This window comes from Salmo salar, chromosome ssa09 (assembly GCF_905237065.1).
Source record: "Salmo salar chromosome ssa09, Ssal_v3.1, whole genome shotgun sequence".
In the NCBI taxonomy this organism is placed as follows: Eukaryota; Metazoa; Chordata; class Actinopteri; order Salmoniformes; family Salmonidae; genus Salmo; species Salmo salar.
Window position 1 is genome coordinate 58,569,817 of NC_059450.1, and position 26,052 is coordinate 58,595,868.

General features: G+C 41.2%; 1 protein-coding gene across 1 annotated transcript in view; it reads right to left on the reverse strand.

Annotated features, from left to right (window-relative positions):
- Nucleotides 1-24,686, reverse strand: part of zdhhc9 (zDHHC palmitoyltransferase 9) — a 51,221-nt gene extending 26,535 nt beyond the window's left edge. Inside the window, exon 1 of the mRNA XM_014211823.2 lies at nt 23,676-24,686. Coding sequence (XP_014067298.1) covers nt 23,676-23,839 — 164 coding nt within the window. The 5' untranslated portion in view covers nt 23,840-24,686. The remainder of the gene's footprint in view (nt 1-23,675) is intronic.
- Between the last annotated feature and the right edge of the window lie 1,366 nt (nt 24,687-26,052).

Consider the following 26,052-nt stretch of genomic DNA (forward strand, 5'->3'; position numbering starts at 1 on the left):
CTGTCTTTGCAGTGTTTTCAACTCCTTTGCCTTGACAATGACCATATGAGTTGGCAATGCAGCACAAGCAGATCTGGGATCAGGCTACCTTTTCTACACTAATGGAAAAAAATGATAAAAAGGGAGAGATCCATCCAATCAATATAGATTTCCATTGGTTCAAGCCCCGAGACAGTTGCCTAGAGCTTGCTCAATTACTGCAGAGTCATCACAGACAACAGAGGACAGGAAGTGAATTAAGAGAACGGAGAGGCAGGCAGGGAAAGGAAGCTTGGTCTCAGCCCTCTCGCAGTCTGTCAATTATGTATAATTCCAGCACTGATGACTGGTTGAGCATTCTAGTCACACGGTCATGACCTGGAATTCCTGGACATTACCAGTAGCCAAAACCAGGGTGGTACCAGAGACATATATTTGGCTTTGGGTGGTTCTTAGAGCCCGACCGATTTAAAAATTGGTTGACTGATATTTGCCGATAATATTTGTATCAACGTTTAAGGACCGATATAAGATGCGGAGAAAAAGCTCCAAAAAAAGACCGGACATAATCCCCCAACATAACTACACCAGTCGGAGAAGAGAGTGAACTAGTTCAGTGGCTACAGCCCTACTATTGATTAAAACACCAATATATTGAAAATGTGTCCTATGTTGTTGTTGTTTTCCAGCTGGCTAGCATGAGGCAGCTCAGTCTTCAGAGCCTAGGCACATTTTTTTGCTGGAATCGGTGTGGATTAGCCTCCTTTCACTAGAGTAACAGTTTTTCAAAAAATAAAAAAGTATTTCTGGCGCTGCTAAATTTTATGTGGTGCTTACATTAAAATGTTCTTTCCTCACATGTCTGCTCATCTTTGTAGGGCTGTTTTAAGCACAATCCATAGTCCCCCCCCCCATTCCAGCTAGAATAATAAATCAACAGATATAAAATGGTTATCGGTAAATATTTCCACTCTAAAAATCGGATCCAAAAATCCCATATCTAGTGGTTATTTTTCCTTGTTGTGTCAATCATTAAAAAACGCTGCAATAAACCAGTCAAATTTAAGCATGGTCATGTATTTTTATTACATCAACAGCGTAGTCAAATCACGTTCAGACTCAACACTCATTATCAGATTCTGAGTTCAGTATTATTTGCCTCTGGGAAATCAAGATTATTTTATGTAATTCTTAATATATTCTCTTAATGCATTATTTTGTTTGTTCTTCCTCTCCCTCACTGGGACCCAAAAATATATAAAATCCTTGATTCTTACAGGCATTTGGGAACATCGCACTAAAACATACATTTGAATTAATCAAGTCATTGAGAACCACAATTAATTTAAGATACCGGTATCTAAATCTGTAATTTCGCTGATCTATCCCTTTAGAATTAGACCAAGAGCCCATCATGCATGCTACGGACCCTGTAAAAGTTATCAGACACTTTCCTAACATGAGGCTGTGCTTGTAACAGCCAATTCTTGAAAGCAGAGATAACATATCACCCCTGGAAATATTTGCAATGCAAAGGCACCACCCTTACCTGGTACCAATTATAATAGCTAACTGGTGCAGAGTGAGAAGTTCACTTCCAACTTTTAACTACTGGAGGGGAAGGGACATTTGTGTGAGGGCTCTCTAATCTAGACTTTGAACCATTGAACTTCACACACACACACACACACACACACACACACACACACACACACACACACACACACACACACACACACACACACACACACACACACACACACACACACACACACACACACACACACACACACACACACACACACCCTCTCCCGTGTGTGTGTGTGTGTGTGTGTATGTACAGGACTCGTTAAGTAACAAGAACTGTTTGAGACTTACAGTTGAAGTCGGAAGTTTGCATACACCTTACCAAATACATTTAAACTCAGTTTTTCGCAATTACATGACATTTAATCCTAGTAAGAATTCCCTGTCTTAGGTCAGTCAGGATCACTACTTTATTTTAAGAATGTTAAATGTCAGAATAATAGTAGAGAGAAGAGAGAATGATTCATTTCAGCTTTTATTTCTTTCATCACATTCACAGTGGGTCAGAGGTTTATATACACTCAATTAGTATTTGGTAGCATTGCCTTTAAATTGTTTAACTTGGGCCAAACGTTTTGGGTAGCCTTCCACAAGCTTCCCACAATAAGTTCGGTGAATTTTGGCCCATACCTCCTGACAGAGCTGGTGTAACTGAGTCAGGTTTGTAGGCCTCCTTGACTTTGTTGTTCTTAAGCCATTTTGAAACAACTTTGGAATTATGCTTGGGGTCATTGTCCATTTGGAAGACCCATTTGCGACCAAGCTTTAACTTCCTGACTGATATCTTGAGATGTTGCTTCAATATATCCACATAATTGTCCTGCCTCATGACGCCATCTATTTTGTGAAGTGTACCAGTCCCTCCTGCAGCAAAGCACCCCCACAACATGAGGCTGCCACCCCCATGCTTCACGTTTGGGATGGTGTTCTTCGACTTGCAAGCCTCCCCCTTTTTCCTCCAAACATAATGATGGTCATTATGGCCAAACCAGTTCTATTTTTGTTTCATCAGACCAGAGGACATTTCTCCAAAAATTACGATATTTTTCCCCATGTGCAGTTGCAAACCGTAGTCTGGCTTTTTTTATGGCGGTTTTGGAGCAGTGGCTTCTTTCTTGCTGGACAGCCTTTCAGGTTATGTCGATATAGGACTCGTTTTACTGTGGATATAGATACTTTTGTACCCGTTTCCTCCAGCATCTTCACAAGGTCCTTTGCTGTTGTTCTGGGATTGATTTGCACTTTTCGCACCAAAGTACGTTAATCTCTAGGAGACAGAATGCTTCTCCTTCCTGAGCGGTATGACGGCTGCGTGGTCCCATGGTGTTTATACTTGTGAACGTGGTACCTTCAGGCTTTTGGAAATTGCTCCCAAGGATGAACCAGACTTGTGAAGGTCTACAATTGTTTTTCTGAGGTCTTGTCTGATTTCTTTTGATTTTCCCCATGATTTCAAGCAAAGAGGCACTGAGTTTGAAGGTAGGCCTTGAAATACATCCACAGGTACACCTCCAATTGACTCAAATTATGTCAATTCGCCGATCAGAAGCTTCTAAAGCCATGACATCACATTTTCTGGATTTTTCCAAGCTGTTTAAAGGCACAGTCAACTTAGTGTATGTAAACTTCTGACCAATTGGAATTGTGATACAGTGAGTTATAAGTGAAATAATCTGTCTGTAAACAATTGTCATGCACAAAGTAGATGTCCTAGATGTCCTAACCGACTTGCCAAACCATAGTTTGTTAACAAGAAATTTGTGGAGTGGTTGAAAAACTCCAACCTAAGTGTTATGTAAACTTCCGACTTCAACTGGATCTGCCCCATTTCCTGAACATAGATTGAACCCACTCCTGGACACAACAACTATTTATCTCCATTGAGCATGCTTTTTAACCCAGGACTAGGGTAAATCTGTGTCTGGGACACCTGCCCATCATTTACTTCGCAAGTGGAACTCTCTAAAGTAGAGATGTTGCAGACTTCAAATATTAGTAGTCCTCATGCTGAGCAACACCACCGTGCCTGAGCATCAGAGGGAGTTGTCATGCCTAAGTACTTCCTACCCAGTCTCTTAACTTTACATCGGCGTTAGCCGTCCATTGGAGAGCAGACGTGAAATCACAATACCATTGAATTATGTACCGTAATGCTGCGCTAGCAGATCTGCAGTGGGACAGCTGTGTAACTTACATCTTTTGTAAGGATGTCTGCCTACAACTTTCTCCCTCTGTCCCTTTGTCTCACTCACTCTTTCTTGGGCACTGGCGAGAAACAGAGAGCCCACAAACGACATTTACTGCTTCTCTCTTTCAGATACCCACAGGAAATAGTTCCATAATAGAGGTCCCAGTGATCTCTCATTCACAGTCATCTCAACACATTCAGTAGTACACGATTCCATATTCTACATGTCATGTTTGTTCTAGATAGTATATTTCTATATGAATATTCCACAATGCGTGTGCCCTGTTATCCTCCTGACATATTTGCTTGAGACAGACTTTCAGCTATGGCCACAAGACAAAGTGCTGGCTGGAAACACCCCTTTAAACAATAAGAAATAATCCCAACCTACAGTAAAGGTGCAGTTTAGTGCCATAAATTACATTAAAGCCGAATAATGAACTTAAAACACTACAATTGTTCAGTAAACTTAAGGACAATCTTAATTTATGTTCGGTTGGAATTGAAAACGGTCTGATCTTAGTAGTCAAAAAAAGGTTGAATCAGCAACACAAAGTTGTAACACAGTGGAGCAGAACAAAGTGTTGAATTAAATCAGATAATAACGATTTGATTCCAGAAACATGAAATACCACACCAGTGACCTCTGACAGAGAGAGGAAAAAGGAACAGATTTTCCACAATACTAAAGGGCCCAACTAGCAACTGCAATACATTGGTTGTGTCCCAAATAGCACCCTATCCCCTACAGTGCACTACTTCTGACCATTTGGGATGTAATACACATTGATCTGCAAATTGGGAAGGGACTGAAACCTTAAGACTCAAAATGCTGCCTAAGTGGCTACGAGGCAGTACGCGCACCTGAGTCCAGGCCTTTAAAAGTTGACATCAGACAGAAGACATCTCTTGGGAGAATAGTGGCAGCTGTCATCCATTACACAGCACTTTGATGAGGAGGCAAATATGTATTAAGTGTGCGTCCCTAGCTCGCCTGCTTGTATTGAAGTACAGATACGAACAGGATCATTTCACTGAAATTCACTCAAATTCACATAAACCCAACACAACCTTTAACAAGCAAGCTTTTAGTCAACAAAGACTCCATTTCATTGTTATTGGAAGTAGATATAGTAGGTTTTCCCAGCTGAATAAAAATAAGGGCATTGACTGGGTTATGTTCATTAGGCAGAATAACCTTGACGAATCATTTTCATTTTCCGTTTTAGAAATGTTGTTACATTGCTGAATATAAATTAAGGATTTTACTTCATGGCTCGTGTTTATTAGGCAGGAAAGCAGACAAATGAATGAAAACAGCCAAATGGAGGGAAACCCCAGAAGGGTTACAATTAGAGGTTAGATTTAGTTTTTGGGCTTAAGGGAAAAATCCAATTTTGAACAGGAATACATTTTTTGGTCCCCACAAGGATGGTAAAACAAACAAGCATATATGAGCAAGCACACGAGCAGGAGAAAGAGAGAGAAAGAAAGAAATGGATGCCTGGGAGACCTTGGGGCCTGTTACTAGATCCTCTGGCCAGAGTCGGACTGCAAGGTCAGCACTTGGCAGTGCGCTTCTCTCTTGCCCTCCTTCCTCGTCACACACACACACAAAATATATGAGGGAGCTGACAAGCACTGCTCTGCTAGGCTAGGTACACACCCCGGACGCCATCCACCCCCCTTCACAGGACACACACATATGCTCTCTTTCTCAGTTACATGGGCAAACACAGATGATACACTGCCCTTGTGTGCCATGCTGCTGCGTCGTCACTCACACATGCACATACGCCCCCCAACCCCCCCCTCTGGAGAGCTGAGCCATGGAACATCACAGGCACAGTAAGCAGGTCCATGAGGTTACGTAGAGCCAGGCCTTCAGTTCAGAGAGCTAAATGACTAGCAAACTGGCATGTATTCATGGATGCCAAGGGAAGCCAGGCTTACCCCAAAAATGTACCAGAAAAATATTATTATTTTGTGTTTCATCTCTGTGTTTCACACATTTTCTTCAATTCGCAAGGGGCTGAATGTACACTACATGACCAAAAGTATGTGGACACCTGCTAGTCGAACATCTCATTCCAAACTGCCTTTGGAAGCAACTTCAGCACAATAACTGTTAGTCGGGAGCTTCACGAAACGGGTTTCCATGGCCGAGCAGCCGTACACAAGCCTAAGACCACCATGTGCAATGCCAAGCGTCGGCGGCAGTGGTGTAAATGCTCGCCGCCATTGGACTCTGGAGCAGTGGAAACGTTCTCTGGAGGAATGAATAACGCTTTCATCTGGCAGTCCGACGGACGAATCTATGTTTGGCGGATGCCAGGAGAATGCTACCTGCCATAATGCATAGTGCCAACTGTGAAGTTTGGTTAAGGAGGAATAATGGTCTGGGGCTGTTTTTTCATGGTTCGGACTAGGTCCCTTAGTTCCAGTAAAGGGAAATCTTAACGCTATAGCATAGAACATTCTAGACAATTCTGTGCTTCCAACTTTGTGGCAACAGTTTGGGGAAGGCCCTTTCCTGTTTCTGCATGGCAATGCCCTCGTGCACAAAGCGAGGTTGATACAGAAATATAGTCATGTAGTGCATCACGGTGTCAAGGCATATGTACTAACAGGTTATAGAGCAAACAACACAATTATCACAACACATAGTTATAATATGCCTTTTGTTTCCCATGGATTGGCTTCCCCCAGTGATTTTACTCACACATCACTACTGCTATCAAAGCCTGAGCCTGTTCATTCGGTACCAAATGGAAGAAAACAGACAAACTGAGGAACCAATAAGTCCAATAAGAAATGCTAATTTCCATTTTCTGCTGCAAAACATGCCCTAATAAACACAACCCTGCTCTCTGCCACAGAGGTAAGCTCCCATTCAAAGCACAAAACACCACTGAAATGCATGTCTGATATTCTATTATAACAAAATGGTGAAATGTTACTCAGCAGGGGCACCGAGGAAATAGTAAGCCCACATACAAAGACCACACAAGACATGAATCCTATTATATGAATCAACGCTGGAAAAAGACTGCTTCATCCTACCAATGGTTTCTACCAATTTGGCTCATCTGTTGTGTATTTGTTGCTCATTTCCACAGCTACTCTTCAGGGGGAGCGCCTCTCTCGCTGGACTGCTGATGGTTGGAGATTAGTTATAAGAGAGCTACCCGGTTGGTTGGTTGTTGTTGTTGTTGGACTGGGTCCAGCCCGCTCATGAGGACACTGCGTCTCTGTTCCCCTATCTATGCCTTGCTTCTTTCTAATCCTAAATCCACATTAAAAGAAGGGCCCTAATGCAGTGAATTGATTCCCAAGGGAAGGAAAGTTGGTGGGTGGAGAATGAAGATGGAGGTCAGAGAGCAATGCAAATCATAGAATTCCACTGAAGTTGTTGGCCTTGAGCTGTCAGAAGTAGTTTGTGTTTATTCGTAACCTGACTACCCATCCACATTGCTCCAGCCAAACTAGCGTTTTTTTCTCCACGATGAGTCTGGATTGGCTTTCCTCCCTGACATTTTCTAGAATGCAAACACATTGACTGTTCTGATTGGTCCTAGAAACAGAACACTCAATATGCTAAAATGGTTAGACTGTTTAGAGACTATCCAATCGCTGATTCATTTGTTTTGAATATTGCCCCTCATTTTGAGGTCTGCACAAACAACTTTTAGGATCGCAGTTACAGACAATGGCGTGATCGATAGAGCAGCGGAATTAAATTCAGGATGAGTGGTAAGGCAAGTTCATTAGGGTACACAAAGCAAAACTTTTTGAAAATGTTTTTGGAAAAAGAAAATGAGAATTTCTTAATGGACAAGTTCAGATAAGACCTCAGTTTCACACCGTCTTCTTCTGTTGTTGTCTAATAAATTAATGCAGGATTAGACCTGTCTCCTCTCTGAAAAAAGTATATGTATTCAGTGCAGAGAAGATGCTACATCAATGATGATTATACTGACCAGTCTCTTACTGGTGTAAACCATGAAAGCACAGCCACCAAAAGCAGCTTCCGTGAACGCTCTCTACTCCCGTTAGACTAGTTTATCCTACAGTAACATTCTTGCTAAATGAGGAATGTCAAACCTTCGCCAGACACCAACCAGAATCACAGAGACGCTCCCTGTTTCCAGCTGAAGAATCTGTCCAATAGATAATAATCCATGGCAGCCTTGTTCCATAATGTGCTAGCGCCAACTCCTCTATTGTCATGCCATACTGTACATGCACATACAGCACATGGGACAACACTAGATCCATGGGAATCTAAGTAGAGACATCTCTTTAGGTGAAGATTGACTTTTTTGGCCCTATGTTCGATGCCATTTTAAAAGATTTAGACATCCATGTTAGACATTTCTTAATCTCTTAAAATATATAGTATAGTGCAAGTGGAAAATCACAGGTATCACTTCTCAGTTTCTAATAGAGGAGCGCCTGTAGCTGTTGGTTAGTGGTAGTGAGCTACTCTCTCAAACATGACTCTTGAAAAGCATCAAAACCACTGTGCCTCTTTCATCAGCAAATTTCCATTAGCCCATCAAGGGGCTAGATTAGATACGTCTCAAATTGCTCCGTAATGGAGAGTTTTGAATTACAGCCCCTGTTCCCCAGCTCAATATTCAGGCGTCCCCCCATGAGGGACAATTGTAATATGAACGTAGCGTGCTAATCGCTAACAACCCTCTCGCCATTAGTCATTGTTGGGCCTGGTCCAACCTCAGGCGCTAAGCTAGTGGAATCGGTATCAGTCTCAACTCCGGCCCTGGGGCGGACAACGGTTCCCTCTGTGGGGACTCAGCTGAGAACTTGATCTGTTCATTAGGGCAAAATGTTTTAAAACATATTTTTTTTGCAACGTAAAATAGAATATTATTGGAGTCCAGAAAGTCCCTGCCAGTTTCAGTCCGTTTTCGTTCATGTGGTGCCTAATTAACACAACCCAAACTCCCAGTGAGTGCACACAGAGATGGAAAGGGCTTGGCACTCACAGTAGGCCCAGAGGCTTCAGGAAGCTGTAGTCTGCAGCCAGTACTGTAGCTCCTCAGCAGTCCACTGGATGATTACATTATGTCTAGTAGCTTAGCAGTAATGGTCCCTGTCTATGGAATTACATAGTGAAACTTGAGTCCATTAGCTAGAATATCATCAACATCAAATGTTATTTGTCCCTTGCTTCGTAAACAGGTGTAGACTAACAGTGAAATGCTTACTTACAGGCACTTCCCAACAGTGCAGAGAAAAGAATAATAACGAGGAATAAATACACAATGCGTAACGACAACTTGGCTATATACACAGGGTACCAGTACAGAGTCGCTGTGCAGGGGTACGAGGTAATTGAGGTAGATATGTACAGTATTCAGACAAATTTTCCACATTTTGTTACGTTACAGCCTTATTCTAAAACCGTCGCCCCAGTCTGAGGTCCTGAGCAGGTTTTCATCAAGGAGCTCGCTGTACTTTGCTCCGTTCATTTTTGCCTCGATCCCGGCTAGTCTCCTAGTACCTGCCACTGAAAAACATCCCCACAGCATGATGCTACCACCACCATGCTTCACCGTAGCTCTGACACAGGTGTTCGCCTTTCCAAATCATGTCTAATCAATCGAAATTACCACAGGTGGACTCCAATCAAGTTGTAGAAACATCAATGATGCTTAATGGAAACAGGATGCAACTGAGCTCAATTTCGAGTCTCATAGCAAAAGGGTTTAAATACTTATGTAAATAAGGTATCTGTTTTTTTTTTTTTTTTTTAAACCTGTTTTCGCTTCGTCATTATGGGGTAAAAAAAAAAAATCTTTAAACAATTTTAGAATAATCAAATCAAATTATATTTGTCACATGCGCCGTAATGCAGTAATGCTTACTCACAAGCCCTTAACCAACAATGCAGTTAAGAAAATACCCCCCCCCAAAAGATAAAAGTAACAAATAATTAAGGAGCAGCAGTAAAATAACAATAGTGAGGCTCTGTACCAGTACAGAGTCAATGTGCGGAGGCACCGGTGTCGAGGTAATTGAGGTAATATGAACAGCTGAAGTAGGAAGTTTACATACACTTAAGTTTGAGTTCAACCACTCCACAATTTCTTGTTAACAAACTATAGTTTTGGCATGTTGGTTAGGACATCTGTGTGCATGACACAAGTAATTTTTGCACTAATTATTTACCACAGTAAAACCAGTCCTATATCGACATAACCTGAAAGGCTGCTCAGCAAGAAAGAAGCCACTGCCCCAAAACCGCCATAAAAAAAGGGGATAAAGATAGTACTTTTTGGAGAAATGTCCTCTGGTCTGATGAAACAAAAATAGAACTGTTTGGCCATAATGACCATCGTTATGTTTGGAGGAAAAAGGGGGAGGCTTGCAAGCCAAAGAACACCATCCCAACCGTGATGCATTGGGGTGGCAGCATCATGTTGTGGGGGTGCTTTGCTGCAGGAGGGACTGGTGCACTTCACAAAATAGATGGCATCATGAGGCAGGACAATTATGTAGATATATTGAAGCAACATCTCAAGACATCAGTCAGGAAGTTAAAGCTTGGTCGCAAATGGGTCTTCCAAATGGACAATGACCCCAAGCATACTTCCAAAGTTGTGGCAAAATGGCTTAAGGACAACAAAGTCAAGGTATTGGAGTGGCCATCACAATGCCCTGACCTCAATCCAATAGAAAATGTGTGGACAGAACTGAAAAAGTGTGTGCAAGCAAGGCCTACAAATCTGACTCAGTTACACTAGCTCTGTCAGGGGGAATGGGCCAGGATTCACCCAACATACTGTGGGAAGCTTGTGGAAGGCTACCTGAAACGCTTGACCCAAGTTAAACAATTTAAAGGCAATGCTACCAAGTACTAATTGAGTGCATGTAAACTTCTGACCCACTGGGAATGTGATGAAAGAAATAAAAGCTGAAATAAAATCGCTACTATTATTCTGACATTTCACATTCTTAAAAAAAAGTTGCGATCCTAACTGACCTAAGACAGGGAATTCTTACTAGGATTAAATGTCAGGAATTGTGAAAAACTGAGTTTAAATGTATTTGGCTAAGGTGTATGTAAACTTCCGACTTCAACAGTAAATGTAGGTAGAGTTTAAGTGACTATGTATAGATAAGAAAGAGTAGCATCAGCGTCGAGGGGGGGGATGCAAATAGTCTGGGTTTGATTAGATGTTCAGGAGTCTTATGGCTTGGTGGTAGAAGCTGTTAACCTCTTACATCTAGATGTTCCGCTAGCGGAACACCTGCTCCAATATCCAATGATAGGCGTGGCACGAATGACAAATTCCTCAAAAATACAAAAACTTCAATTTTTCAAACATATTACTATTTCACAGCATTTTAAAGACAAGACTCTCCTTTATCTAACCACACTGTCCGATTTCAAAAAGGCTTTACAGCGAAAGCAAAACATTAGATTATGTCAGCAGAGTACCAAGCCAGAAATAATCAGACACCCATTTTTCAAGCTAGCATATAATGTCACAAAAACCCAGAAGACAGCTAAATGCAGCACTAACCTTTGATGATCTTCATCAGATGACACACCTAGGACATTATGTTATACAATACATGCATGTTTTGTTCAATCAAGTTCATATTTATATCAAAAACCAGCTTTTTACATTAGCATGTGACGTTCAGAACTAGCATACCCCCGCAAACTTCCGGGGAATTTACTAACAATTTACTAAATTACTCACGATAAACGTTCACAAAAAGCATAACAATTATTTTAAGAATTATAGATACAGAACTCCTCTATGCACTCGATATGTCCGATTTTAAAATAGCTTTTTGGTGAAAGCACATTTTGCAATATTCTAAGTACATAGCCCAGCCATCACGGGCTAGCTATTTAGACACCCGGCAAGTTTAGCCTTCACCAAAATCAGATTTACTATAACAAAAATGTTATTACCTTTGTTGTCTTCGTCAGAATGCACTCCCAGGACTGCTACTTCAATAACAAATGTTGGTTTGGTCCAAAATAATCCATCGTTATATCCGAATAGCGGCGTTTTGTCCGTACTTCGAAGCATGTCAACCGCTGTTTAAAATCAATTTTTATGCAATTTATCTCGTAAAAAAGCGATAATATTCCGACCGGGAATCTCCTTTTCGGCAAACAGAAGAAAAATCACAAAGACGGGGGCGGCCAGGGCACGCGCCTAAGCCCACAGTCCCTTGATCGGCCACTTGAGAAAGGCGATAATGTGTTTCAGCCTGGGGCTGGGATGACGACATTCAGGTTTTTCCCGGGCTCTGAGCGCCCATGGAAGACGTGGGAAGTGTCACGTTAGAGCAGAGATCCTTTGTAAAAGATAGAGATGGCAAAGAAGTTCAAGCAATGGTCAGACAGGCCACTTTCTGTAAAGGAATCTCTCAGGTTTTGACCTGCCATTTGAGTTCTGTTATACTCACAGACACCATTCAAACAGTTTTAGAAACTTTGGAGTGTTTTCTATCCAAAGCCAATAATTATATGCATATTCTAGTTACTGGGCAGGAGTAGTAACCAGATTAAATCGGGTACGTTTTTTATCCAGCCGTGAAAATACTGCCCCCTAGCCATAACAGGTTAACAAGCCTCTTGGACCTAGACTTGGCGCTCCGGTACCGCTTGCCGTGCGGTAGCAGAGAGAACAGTCTATGACTAGGGTGGCTGGAGTCTGACAATTTTTAGGGCCTTCCTCTGACACCGCCTGGTATACTGGTCCTGGATGGCAGGAAGCTTAGCTTGATGTACTGGGCCGTACGCACTACCCTCTGTAGTGCCTTGTGGTCGGAGGCCGAGCAGTTGCCATACCAGGCAGTGATGCAACCCGTCAGGATGCTCTCGATGGTGCAGCTGTAGAACTTTTGGAGGATATGAGGACCCAAGCCAAATCTTTTCACTCTCCTGAGGGGGAACAGGTTTTGTCGTGCCCTCTTCACGACTGTCTTGGTGTGCTTGGACCATGGTAGTTTGTTGGTCATGTGGACGCCAAGGAACTTGAAGCTCTCAACCTGCTCCACTACAGTCCTGTGGATGAGAAAGGGGACGTGCTCGGTCGTCCTTTTCCTGTAGTTCACAATCATCTCCTTTGTCTTGATCACATTGAGGGAGAGGTTGTTGTCCTCCACATGGTCAGGTCTCTGACCTCCTCCCTATAGGCTGCCATCATTATCGGTGATCAGGCCTACCACTGTTGTCATCAGCAAACTTGATGGTGTTAGAGTCGTGCCTGGCTTTGCAGTCATGAGTGAACAGGGAGTACAGGAGGGGGCTGAGCACGCACACCTGAGGGGCCCCCATGTTGAGGATCAGCTTGGCTGCCTTTAACACCTGGGGGTAGCCCGTCAGGAAGTCCAGGATCCAGTTGCAGAGGGAGGGGTTTAGTCCCAGGGTTCTTAGCTTAGTAATGAGCTTTGAGGGCACTATGGTGTTGAACGCTGAGCTGTAGTCAATGACCAGCATTCGTGTTCCTTTTGTCCAGGTGTGAAAGGGCAGTGTGGAGTGTAATAGAGATTGCATCATCTTTGGATCTGTTGGTGCGGTATGCACATTGGAGTGTGTCTAGGGTTTCTGGGATAATGGTGTTGATATGAGCCATGACCAACCTTTCAAAGCACATCATGGCTACAGAAGTGAGTGCTATGAGTCGGTAGTCATTTAGGCAGGTTGCCTTAGTGTTCTTGGGCACAGGGCCTATGGTGGTCTGCTTGAAACATGTTGGTATTACAGACTCGTACAGGGAGAGGTTGAAAATGTCAGTGAAGACACTTGCCGGTTGGGCAGTGCATGTTCGGAGTACACGTCCTGGTAATCCGTCTGGCCCTGCGGCCTTGTGAATGTTGACCTGTTTAAAGGTCTTACTCACATTGGCTGCGGAGAGCGTGATCACACAGTCGTCCGGAACAGCTGATGCTCTCATGCATCTTTCAGTGTTATTTTCCTGGAAGCAAGAATAGAAGCTGGTGGGCTTGTGTCACTGGGCAGCTCTTGGCTGTGCTTCCCTTTGTAGTCTGTAATAGTTTTCAAGCCCTGCCACATCCGACGAGCGTTGGAGCCGGTGTAGTACGATTCGATCTTAGTCCTGTATTGATGCTTTGCCTGTTTGCATGGCGGGATTTCTTAAAAGCTTCCCGGTTAGAGTCCCACTGCTTGAAAGCGGCATGTTCAGAATAAGGTTGTAACTTAACAAAACGTGGGAAAGTTCAAGAGGTCTGAATACTTTCCGAAGGCACTGTACATATAGGTTAGGGCCAGGAAAATATGTGACCCGATTCAGTAAACAGGAGAGCCATCATTACTTCGCAGTAGAGCCGTTTGAACGTAAACTTTTTTTGTTCTTATCAAAATGCATTTTTTGGCAGAAATGCCTTCTCGAATATGTGTACTTTCATGTGCCTTAATAACAAACTGCTATGCCATCTGTAAATACAAATAAAAAAAACTTAAGTTACGAGCCTAGTTGGTTTAGCCACATAAAAAGACAGCAACCTTCCCGCTAGCCATGATTGGTTGAGATAATGAGTGGGCTGGACATGCCAAGAGGAGTTCAAATTGGTCAGCCATATAGAAGGTTTCTGTCTATTTGAGTTAGTATGTCTAGGTAATCCTCTCTAACGCAGCTTTTTTTTAACTGCATAAGCCTAAATGTCAAGTGTTCTGTTAGCTAGCTAACGTTACGTGTATGCTCTCCACTTTCTGGAGGACCGAGTTTTGAAATCAATGGATTTCTAGTATGATAGCTAAGAAGATGGAGAAACCACCTGTCTCTGGATTACATCTTCAAACTAAGGGAAACCATGGCATCTGACAGGAGACGCATCCATTGATGATGTATATGTGTAAGATAGTCTAACTAGCTACATTTTCATATATTATACATTTATAACTTTGAAAGTTTCAATTTTAAAGTAAAAGTGTACTGTTAGCTAGCTAGCTGTTTCACCAGCTAACGTTGAGTATGATCTTATTTCTTGTATCTCAGACCCATTTGCTTGACTAGTTATAGCCTAATGTTAGCTAGCTAACATTGAACCTGGTTGGTTAGCTACCTGCAGATTCAAGCAGGGTAGTAACGTCATGGGATTACGGTTGGTGTTTACCTAGCTAGCTACATGTCTTAACAAAAGACTCTCGTCTGAGTGTGCTAGAGCGCAGAATAACTGATGAATTTACGAACGCTCAACGCCCATTGAATATGGCCGGTGCCAGTAAACGTCAACAAAAAAGCGTAATTAAATTGTTGCCAGCAGCACAGTTAGTCACCAACTCTCTGGATAACATAAAAACAGCCTAACCAGCTCTGCTAGGGTGAGTAAAATGGTCAGTGGGGTGTTCTCTCACTACGTGTCCAGAAGTAGCTAGCAAACTAGCCAATGTTAGCTTGGGTGCTTGACTGCCGTTGTGAGGTCAGAACGCTCAGATCAACCCTACTTTGCGGCCAGAGCTTCCAGTGTACGGTTGAACACTTTGAGAGCGAAACGCTCTGAATTTACGAACAGGCAATCTGACAGCACAGTTGCAGTCACCAACGCTCTGGATAACATAACAGCCTAACCAGCTCTGCTAGGGTGAGTAATGTTCAGTGAGCTGTTCTCCCATTTGTGTCTGGAAGAAGCTAGCAAGTTTGCTTACGTGCCCGACTGCTTTTTAATTTTTTTTTAATTATGAACAAAAATATAAAAACAAAAATACATAAACCTAACAGTATTACATAGAGATATATTTTCAAATTGTCAAAAAGTTATGGTACGTATTGCTTTTTTGTTTTTACATATACTGATCATTTCTAAATAATATTTAAATTCTCTCAAACAATGTAGAGGGGTTTGTTCTCCGCCCACTTTATTTTATTGGTAAAGGTTCTACCATGAAAAATAAACAATGAAAGTTAAATAAGGTCCATATAATGTGGATCAAAATAAAACAGAGTCTTTCAAATTAACATTAATAGTAGTTTATTTTTAAATAAAATATAACTCACTCCAATCTTCTGACATAAGAACAGTCCCAAAATAAATGGTCAAGAGTCTCGGTTACAACCTCAAAATACACATTTGTTATCAATAGCTATTTTGGATCTGTGTATTATAAAGGTCTTTACAGGGGTGCTTGACTGCTGTTAGTACAGAACGCTCGGGTCAACCCTTAAATAGATGGGGCTAAAGCTTAAGAGGGAGTGAACGACGCTGAATGGATGTAGACAAAGGGCTCTTGTCGTGGAAATGCAGTACTGAGAGAGAATTTCTTCAAACAATCAAATGTATTTAATATCGATTAATTATTGCAATAATGAAACCGTCAGCCCAACAGTCTTGACAGCTGGACAGAGAGTAACTGAAAAAAACTGATATTATATAGGACCTAAAAATGCATAGTCACAATGGTTCCATCTCCCATAAGCCACCTTGGTGATCTACACAAATTGGTGTTTTACCCCCAACCCGGCTAAGTTTCCCAGATGCCAGGAAGATGAGACAATGAGGCATTGTTCTAAACTCTTCCAGGCTATCTCGGGTCACACACACACACACACTTTGTCTATGGAATGCCAGCTTTTAATCACCAAGTCATTGTCAGCTCAAGCTATGTCTAGTAAAACCATACACCCAGATTAGCTGCAGGGTGCTAGAGTGGAGACCATAAAACACAGCATTAGCAGGACATAAATATCTTACTGTTTGTTAAGTAAATAACTGTTACATGTCCAACAAATAAGGAGAATACATCATTTTTCTATCATACTCTCCAGTAGTAGTACCAAAACATTCAAAGGCCATTTTCTCAAAAGTGAGTTTACAAGTTTATCAACTTTAAAAGCAAAATGTAGCAAAACTATAGAGTATGATATACCATTTTGTAGCTCTGAGTCTCTACTTCTATCCAATGTAAAAATTACATTTAAAATTTTGCTACATAAGACCTATTTGAGCTGGTCGGTCACATATCGCAATGTTTTTTTATATCGCAATATTTTTTCCATGGCAAAAATGAAAACATGAATCAGAAAAACTCTTCGGTCCTTTAAAAACCTGATTTATCTAACAGTGTGTTATAGCTTGGAAAATAAATGTGACTCGATGACAACATTACGATTTTTGTTTCCAACGTTAGGGCTGTTTTCCTAAAGCAGTTAATTCCGCTTCACGTTCTCTTTCTTTGCCACGATACTAACGAGTACCTTGATTTTGGTATCGTCCTGGCCCTAATATAGGTAGGGGTAAAGTGAGTATGCAACAGGATAGATAGATAGTAGCAGCAGCATATGTGATGAGTCAAAAGAGTTAGAGCAAAGAGGGTCAATGCAGAAACTCTGGGTAGCTATTTAGTAAAGCTGCAATATGTAGCTTTTTGGTCAACCTGACCAAATTCAAATTTGACAGAAATCTGAATTACAGATGTCATTCTCATTGAAAGCAAGTCTAAGAAGCGGTACATCTGTTCTATGCGCACTATTCCTACGCATCCCTTCAGTTTCGTTGCTGCGTCATTTACTTTTGTACACCAGCTTCAAACAGCTGAAATTACAATAATTTGGGTTATTGAAAATGTATTTAAGAAGGTTTCTCTTGCTTGTTTTGTTACAAATGGAAATTAGGTAAATAATTAATTTTTGCAACCAGGAAATGGCGGAGCGATTTCTGAATATTGTATCTTTAACTATTTAGTAGTCTTATGGCTTGGGGGTAGAAGCTGTTCAGGGTCCTGTTGGTTCCTGACATGATGCATCGGTACTGCTTGCAATGCGGTAGCAGAGAGAACAGTGTGTGACTTGGGTGGCTGTAGTCTGAATTTCTAGGGCCTTCCTCTGACACCGCCTGGTACAGAGGTCCTGGGTGGCAGGGAGCCTGCCCCAGTGAAGTACTGGGCTGTACGCACTACCTTGCGGTAGAATGTCAAGCAGTTGCCATACCCAACAGTGATGCAGCCAGTCAAGATGCTCTCAATGATGCAGCTGTAGAACGTTGAAGATCTGAAGGCCCATGCCAAATCTTCTTGGCCTCCTGAGAGGGAAGATACGTTGCAGTGCCTTCTTCACGACTGTGTTGGTGTGTGTGGACCATGTTTATTCCTTAGTGATGTGGACACAGAGGAACTTGAAGCTCTTGACCTGCTCCACTACAGACCCGTCAATGTGGATGGGTCGTATTTTTGAATCATATTTTCATATAACATACTTCCAAGAGTCTTGATGATCATCCAAGTACTTTTTGGAAAACTTGACTCAACTTTTTGGATGACATGGGTCCTAGTATGCCTGGCAAAAACCAAACACTGCATTTCACAGTAAGAACCTCATAGCAACGGTCAAAAATTGTGGTGTCAGCATTGATGGTTTGGGGATGCTTTGCTGCCTCAGGACCTGGACGATTTGCCTTAATAGAAGGAACCATGAAATCTGCTCTGCATTAGAGAATTCTACAGGAGAACGTCAGGCCATCCATCTGTGAGCTGAAGCGCAGCTGGGTCATGCAGCAAGACAATGATCCAACACACAATCAAGTCTACATGAAAATTTCTAATAAGCAACAAATTTGAAGTTTTTGAATGGCCTAGTCAAAGTCCAGACCTAATCCCAATAGAGATGTTGTGGCAGGACTTGAAACGAGCAGTTCATGCTTGAAAACCCACAAATGTCACTGAGTTAAAGCAGTTCTGCATGCAAGAGTGGGCCAAAATCCCTCCACAGCGATGTGAGAGACTGATAAACTACAGGAAGCATTCGGTTGCAGTCATTGCAGCTAAAGGTGGCACAACCAGTTATTGAATGTAAGGGGGCGATTACTTTTTTTTCACACAGGGGAATTCAGTGTTGCACAACTTCGTCAATTAAATTGTTTTGAACTCCAGTTCCCTTTAATATTAGATTTTGGTTGAAGATCTGATAACATTCAATACCAAAACTATGCAAAATAGAGAAAAATCAGAAAGGGGGCAAAAAGTTTATCTACAGCATCGTGATAAAGTATCTTGGTAAATATTATGGTCGGCAGCTTATCGTGAAGTATTCTAACTCAGGCTAGCAAAAACTCAATACTTTCTTAACTTTAGCTGTTAACACTAGAACCGCCTGGCCTTTCAGCCTATAAGTACCTGCCGGAAGTCCCCTTTATTTAGCATATGCATCAGATGCATATCAACCCACAAGGTGCACAAACATGAGCACCAACACTTGATAAATATTGCATAAACTATTGTAAAGGATAAATTGCATGAATAAATAGTGGAAATATATCAATTCGAGTCAAGGATATGTTCTGTATAATTCTACAAAGTCAGAGAAAAAAAAGAATAATATAGGCCTATTGCCAATTTTCATTTCCCTTACAATAAAAAAAAAAAACATTACAGTATAATCCATTTGATCAACTTTATTTCTATAGTCGATTAGTAATCGAGTTATAGTAATTCATAAAGTCCAGTTATAGCTTCTTTTGACAAAGTAGAAATGAAAAGATAATATAACCAGCCAGGTGCACAAGTGAAAATATCTCTAATTATTATTATTAAAAAGATGAATTGCATAAATAAATGTTGAAAAATATTAATTACAAGATATAAAAACGGTCAATTGTATCCGACACTGTACCATTATACGCATTAATCAATCTTGTCTTCATGCTCCACAGTCAGCACACAACTTCGTGTGAGCAAGCCCCAGAAACGAAACAAAATTCTCTCTCTCTCTCTCTCTCTCTCTCTCTCTCTCTCTCTCTCTCTCTCTCTCTCTCTCTCTCTCTCTCTCTCTCTCTCTCTCTCTCTCTCTCTCTCTCTCTCTCTCTCTCTCTCTCTCTCTCTCTCTCTCTCTCTCTCTCTCTCTCTCTCTCTCTCTCTCTCTCTCTCTCTCTCTCTCTCTCTCTCTCTCTCTCTCTCTCTCTCTCTCTCTCTCTCTCTCTCTCTCTCTCTCTCTCTCTCTCTCTCTCTCTCTCTCTCTCTCTCTCTCTCTCTCTCTCTCTCTCTCTCTCTCTCTCTCTCTCTCTCTCTCTCTCTCTCTCTCTCTCTCTCTCTCTCTCTCTCTCTCTCTCTCTCTCTCTCTCTCTCCGACACTGCAGAATATTCTATTTCTGATAGTATATAGAAATCTAAATGTTTTACCTGCATGTGACTCTGAAGGAGGATTTGATAAAGTGATTCTCCTTTCCTTGCATCTGTCAATTACAAGATGCACCCATCTCTTCATGTATAATTTGACAACTGATAGGGTTAACCCTGTCACTCATCAGATTGTCAATGTAATCTTGTCTATAGGCTAAATCGTGTGAAATTAGAGTCGGTATAGTTTTATGGGCCGGCTGTGCAAGCTGACTGGCATCGTTTGTTCCCCACTCATCATCATGGATAGAGTCAAAGGTATATTTTGCATTATCTTAAAGACCTACGACAACACATAGCATGTTTTCGTTTCCCTTACAATACATTTTTATTAGTAATAGAGTTACAGTAAATAAAAGTCTTGTAACAGATGCATTTTACAAAGTTAAAGAGAATGGTTTCAACTTGCAAGGCGCATGGTCAAATTATTAACATGATTGCCAACACTTATAAATAGACAAACTCATCATTACACTATTGTTGTTCTAAATTAAAATCAACCTCATCATACAGTTAGGCCTAATTTAAAATTAAATTGTGAAGTAACTTGCACAATTATCGTCAATTCGTCATTCCTTCAGTGGGCCGGCATAGTTTGCGTCACTGGATAGTCAAGGATACGTTTTGCATTATTCTAAAGCCCTACTGCAACATGTAGCATGTTTTCTTTTATTACTAATCAAATATATTGTAAGGGAGAGTTATAGTAAATCAAACAGTCCCATAACAGCTTCTTTTCACAAAGTAAAACGTAAAATCCACAAGGCGCGCAGTCAAATGGTTTGCTGCTGATAAAGAGGCATAACGCAAACTCATCATTACACTATTGTCTTTCTAAATTAAAATCAACCTCTTCACCCTCATCATTCAGTTATTCTCTCCCATTCACCCATTTGTCATTCAGTGAGTGACACGCATTAGCGCCTGATTGGGTATCAACATCCTACAGCACATGGTCTTGGCGGATTAAGTTGGGAATAGGTGTGAGAATTTTTTTTTTTTTTAAATGCAACTGGTAAAAGGGCTGTAAATACTTTGTTTGTGATTTAAAAATTCTGACAAATGAGCAGTGTAAAATACAAACATTTAGGAAAAGTAATGGAAGGCGTAGGACATAGCTTTTTGGGGGAAGATTTTTTTCTATTTACAAAATCAAATGACAGTGGTCATTTGCGGTTCTAGTGTTAACAAATACACACCCCTCCCCCTCTAAGCTTACTCGAAGCTGCTGTCCAATCTTGACGAAGCATGGAAAAGCCAGCGAGGTGTATATTATACAAGTCCTTGTTCAGCCACGATTTCGCTAAAAACATAGAATATTACAGTTCATCAGGTCCCGTTGTTAGGATAGTCTTGAACAGAGCTCATCCAATTTGTTCTCTAGTGATTGTACATTCGCCAACAAAATAGAGGGCAATGGTGGTCTAGATGCTCGCCAACGTAGTCAAATCATAATGCCACCTCGCTTGCCTCTCTTTCACCACCGCTTCCTCTTTAGAGTCCCAGGGATGAGGGCTTGGTCTGGCGTAAGCAAACAACCAGAGCTGCCTGACTCGTTGAAGTATTAATCTTCATCCAAATCAAGATTAGTGATTGCCGTTCTGATGTCCAGAAGCTGTTTTCAGTCATAGGAAATGATAGCGGAAACATTATGTACAAAAAGTTAAGATCAGCGTAAAAACCCCCGCAAAATAACAGAATTGGTCAGGAGCCCTTAAGATGGCAGCTATCCACTGCAGTGCAGTCTCCATCATGCCATACATTTCATGGAGGAAAATGTATTGTGGTTTCAGTGAGATTGCAAAACAACAAACCGGCCTGGTTATTTCTGACATGCCGGCCCAATTTTCCTTGAGGCCCCCCGTTTTTAGCTAAATAATGACAATTCTGCAAAAACCCACAATTCAGACAGGCCCTCAAACAAGGCATTTGGCTGAATTGCTCTTTGGTCAGCTTTGTTAGGCAGTTTTGCTTGATGTTGATGAAGTACAAGAAAGGAAATCTACAGTAGGCCTATGTTCTGAAAGGCAATGCTTAATTTTGAGCAAGAGCCCAGTAAGGGAATTAAAATGTTTAAATATGCAAGACTAGATATTAGTCAATAATGGTTCCCTTCTGATAGGCTATCACTCAGCCATTCATTTTTGTGAAGAAAATAAATCTCTATAAACAATACAAAAAAAATCTATATTTGAATATTTTATATGCCTTATTACTTGAGAGCAGCTGATAGACTAGTGGTTAGATAGGCTCTTTTAGAATCTGAGAGTAAAACACTTACACTTCTCTCTAAGATGTAGGCTTAGCCTTCCCAAACAGTCCTATTACAAGTCAGAATGTTGAACATACTTCATTTCAAATTACTTTACCGGTTGTCAGTAATCTGAGACAAAATATCCACAGGGAAGCGTTTTCAACCCTACCGTCAGTAGGGCCGAGCGTAACTGAACGTTGTCCCATGCAGTCAGCTGGCAAATAAAATAAAAAAAAAACTCCCAGCTAATTACGAGGAAACTGTCGGTCAACTGTTTGGTTAGATTCGGCTATAGTTTACATATTGTGCATCACGTGCAATACCTCAGGAGATCGAAAATACAAGTGACAGAACCTACTGGAGACAAAAAACAAACAAAATGTGGGTAAACAACACTTTCCCGTGGATACCGTATCTCCACCTCCTACCGCCAAAACAGCATGAACAACCGGTAAAGTACATATTTTATTCAACATTCTCGCTTGTAGAGACCCTTGTCTTTTTTAGGCAGACTTCTTTCAGACTGAATATCCATGGACTAACCATGGTAACAGTCTGATGTTTTAGGCAAGCGTTGGGCCAGCAACCTAAATGTCGCTAGTTTGAATCCTAATTGCTTCAGCGTCTCCATTGATAATGTCAGGCCCTGGCCGTGACCCGACTCACTGAGGGTGTCTCAGGGGAGTTGGGATATGCAAATGTTTTCAAATCAATTTCACAGATGCATATTAATACACACATGTGTGAAACATGACAAATATAAGCACCCATAAAATTATTATAATAATCATAAATTATTCAATCATAACTTGGTACAGTGTAAATATAACCTATATTTTAGGCATACTACAGGTTATTATTTGCATCTGACTTTCGGGCCTATAGGAAAAGTGCCTCATCTGTGCTCCAGGCATAAGCTGTCTTTTTTCCCCTCTTTACTCAGTCGGGGTCTCAACTTACTGTTGAGAGTAAGAATAGTAGAATACACAAGGTGCAAGTCGGAAATTTGGTTGTGCATCAGCAATTTTTCTCATGTTATGTCAGTCACTGACAGTCACTCAATTAGCCATGTCAGCTAACAATTTTTGGATTGGTAAGTTAGTCTAGCCAGCTATCTAAATTTATAGTAATCATGGCCAAATACCGACCAGGCCCTGAACTCCAGGGGGCCTCTATTGATTTTGCTAGTCACTCTCAATCAGATATCATTAGCATGGCATAAGTCATGGCAAAATGGGTAGAATTGCAGGGAATTAACTGTATAACTGAATTTTTCAAATGTGTAATAAAATTGCAAATACTGCTTCCCTCCCCGTGGCAAAATGTGTAGAATTGCAGGAAATGCACTTGTAAAGGGGGGGGGGCAACCAAATCTAGTTTAGGGCCCCCAAAAGGCTAGAGCAGGCCCTGTACCTCATCCTAGAAAACATTTTATGACACTTGCACTGATGGTGCATGTTCAGGATTTCTTGAGAAAACACGCCCTAATTATTTACATATTGTTTGATCATCGCCCAAATGAATAATGGAGATGTAACTATACTTACTCGAATGCGAAGAACAGGGAGCAGGTGCCGACGATGAGAAATACGGTTAGATAGAAGACGCCTTTCTGCCGGGCCATCATTACGCGTCCATCGCAGCAGAAAGTGTTTTTCCCCGGGAGCTTTTCCCATTTTCGTACCTTCCTTGCAATCATTACCGCCGACATACTGACAGATTACGTTCAACTCAGTATAGTGACATATGATGTGTAAAGGCCACAGTATGTAGCACAAATGGCAATATTTCCTTGCCTTTCAAAACGACAATGATACGGTAAAGTCAATTGCCTTGTAACTAACTGGCAGAATCACAACACCCGCGAGATGGTAATCTGAAACGGGCGATTCCAAATGATTCAGAAGCTCACAAATATGCCTATGATAAAAAAAAAAGTTTTGTTGATTTAAATCTGGTAGCCTAGTAAAGCGCCATCAATAAGCCTACAGTCCATTCAGTCTGATGCAACGAATTTCTTTCTTCAGCAATCCGCGTTACTCTCATTTCATTGCTCTGAAATGATTTGATTATGAATCACTTGTCGTTTGTGTCATACATTTTCACAAAATCCATGCATCCATATTTTCGGCAATGAAAGTTCTCTTTTCAGTGTGGCCACCTCCTTCCAGTGCCAGAGGGCTTCCATTATAGAATAGAACAGTAATCAGGTTCCCAAATGATCCCTTTAATAATGGAATCTGTTTAAATGTTATCCAAATGCTGGAGGCAGATTTTCTCGGCCCATAGGAAAGCAATCCAATCTTGGTCCTCGCATCGGGAGTGGACCTTGACCGAGTGACGTTCATACCATCTCGATAATACTGATCATACGCGCGCACCACACAGGTTTGGTTTATGATGGTTGCTATTCAATAAGTCTCATTATTAATTTAAAAAAAATAAACACCTACAATAGGCCTATCTTAAATAACATATACATAACCGTAGCCTAAAAATAAGGTGTGTTCGCTGTGCTTTACCGCAGGATGCGAGTTTGGCTCGTATCTAATCAATGGGAGCAGAGAACACGCCTAGATTGAAATGTTTTCTCTTAAAGGGGCAGTACAGGTACAGTGAAATAGAAATGAACAAAGGAGCGTGAGTGCCCTGAAACATTGGCGTTAGGCTACGGTATACGCGTTAAAACATCCTTAATGTTCGAATTAAGTAATGATGAAAATATTCCCAGCCACAAAATATTAGCAAGTTTTGTCTTCCAGGAATAATGAATTCTATTATTTTCATTTCTATTGTGTTACACTCCACTCTATTCTATCGTTTTCTAATGTGTTCTATTCTATTATCTAGTTTATTTTATAGGCTAGAGTATCTTTTATCATTGGCAATCAATAAAAAACAAAACATTTTGGGGCAATTATGACTGTAATATGCATTCTCCATAGAGAGCAAAGCACACATATGTTAGCATGAACATAATATCATAGGTAGAACATCTCTATCCTTTACAGTAAAATTAGTCCATGGAAACATAGTATCAAAGGTCAACAAATAGGGGAAAATTATTATTGATCAGCATTGGTTTAAAGTCCCCATTTTCACAAGTTGGGCAAAGGAGCAAATCCTTGCAGCACTTCCGGAGATCCACTGTGCAGGACATAATGCATGCTTAAAGAGCATCAGGAGCAACACCAGTGAGGTGTTGCTCCTGCAAGTAGAGGAAGAGATGGGAGGGAGGGGGTTGGGCAGACCCCACCCCCTTCCTCCGGAGGCAGTAAACAAGTAGAACCAGAACCACTCTGTATCCACCATCACCACCAGGGATTTGTCTATTTCAATCCACACAAGAGGATCATGGGTAATATATGACTCGTCAGAGGCTGCCATGGATGAGCGGTATACAACTCAGGTTAAATGTTTACAACGATATCATCATACACAGTTGTCATCTGATTCATAATCTATCTCTGGATGTCAGCTTGTGAGCTTTTGTTTTACCCTCTCTAAAACAGTGGGGTGAAAACAGGCATGAATATATCATGTTTCTGTTAATTGATGTAACACAAAACATACTCTGGAATAGGTTATGCCACGTACACTGAGTGTACAAAACATTAGGAACACCTGCTCTTTCCATGAGATAGACTGACCAGGTGAATCCAGGTGAAAGCTATGATCCCGTATGTATGTCACCTGTTAAATTCACTTCAGTCAGTATAGACCAGTGTAGACCAAACTTTTTATAGTCCTTTTTATACCCCTTCAAACATTCAACCTCCAGCTGCATACATCAGGGTCAGCGCACTCTGTTGTTTTTTGCCATCATTTTAAGCCTGCCAAACCCACACTATGCAATACAATTGTTAAACATAAGAATGAGTGTGAGTTTGTCACAACCCGGCTTGTGAGAAGTGACAAAGAGCT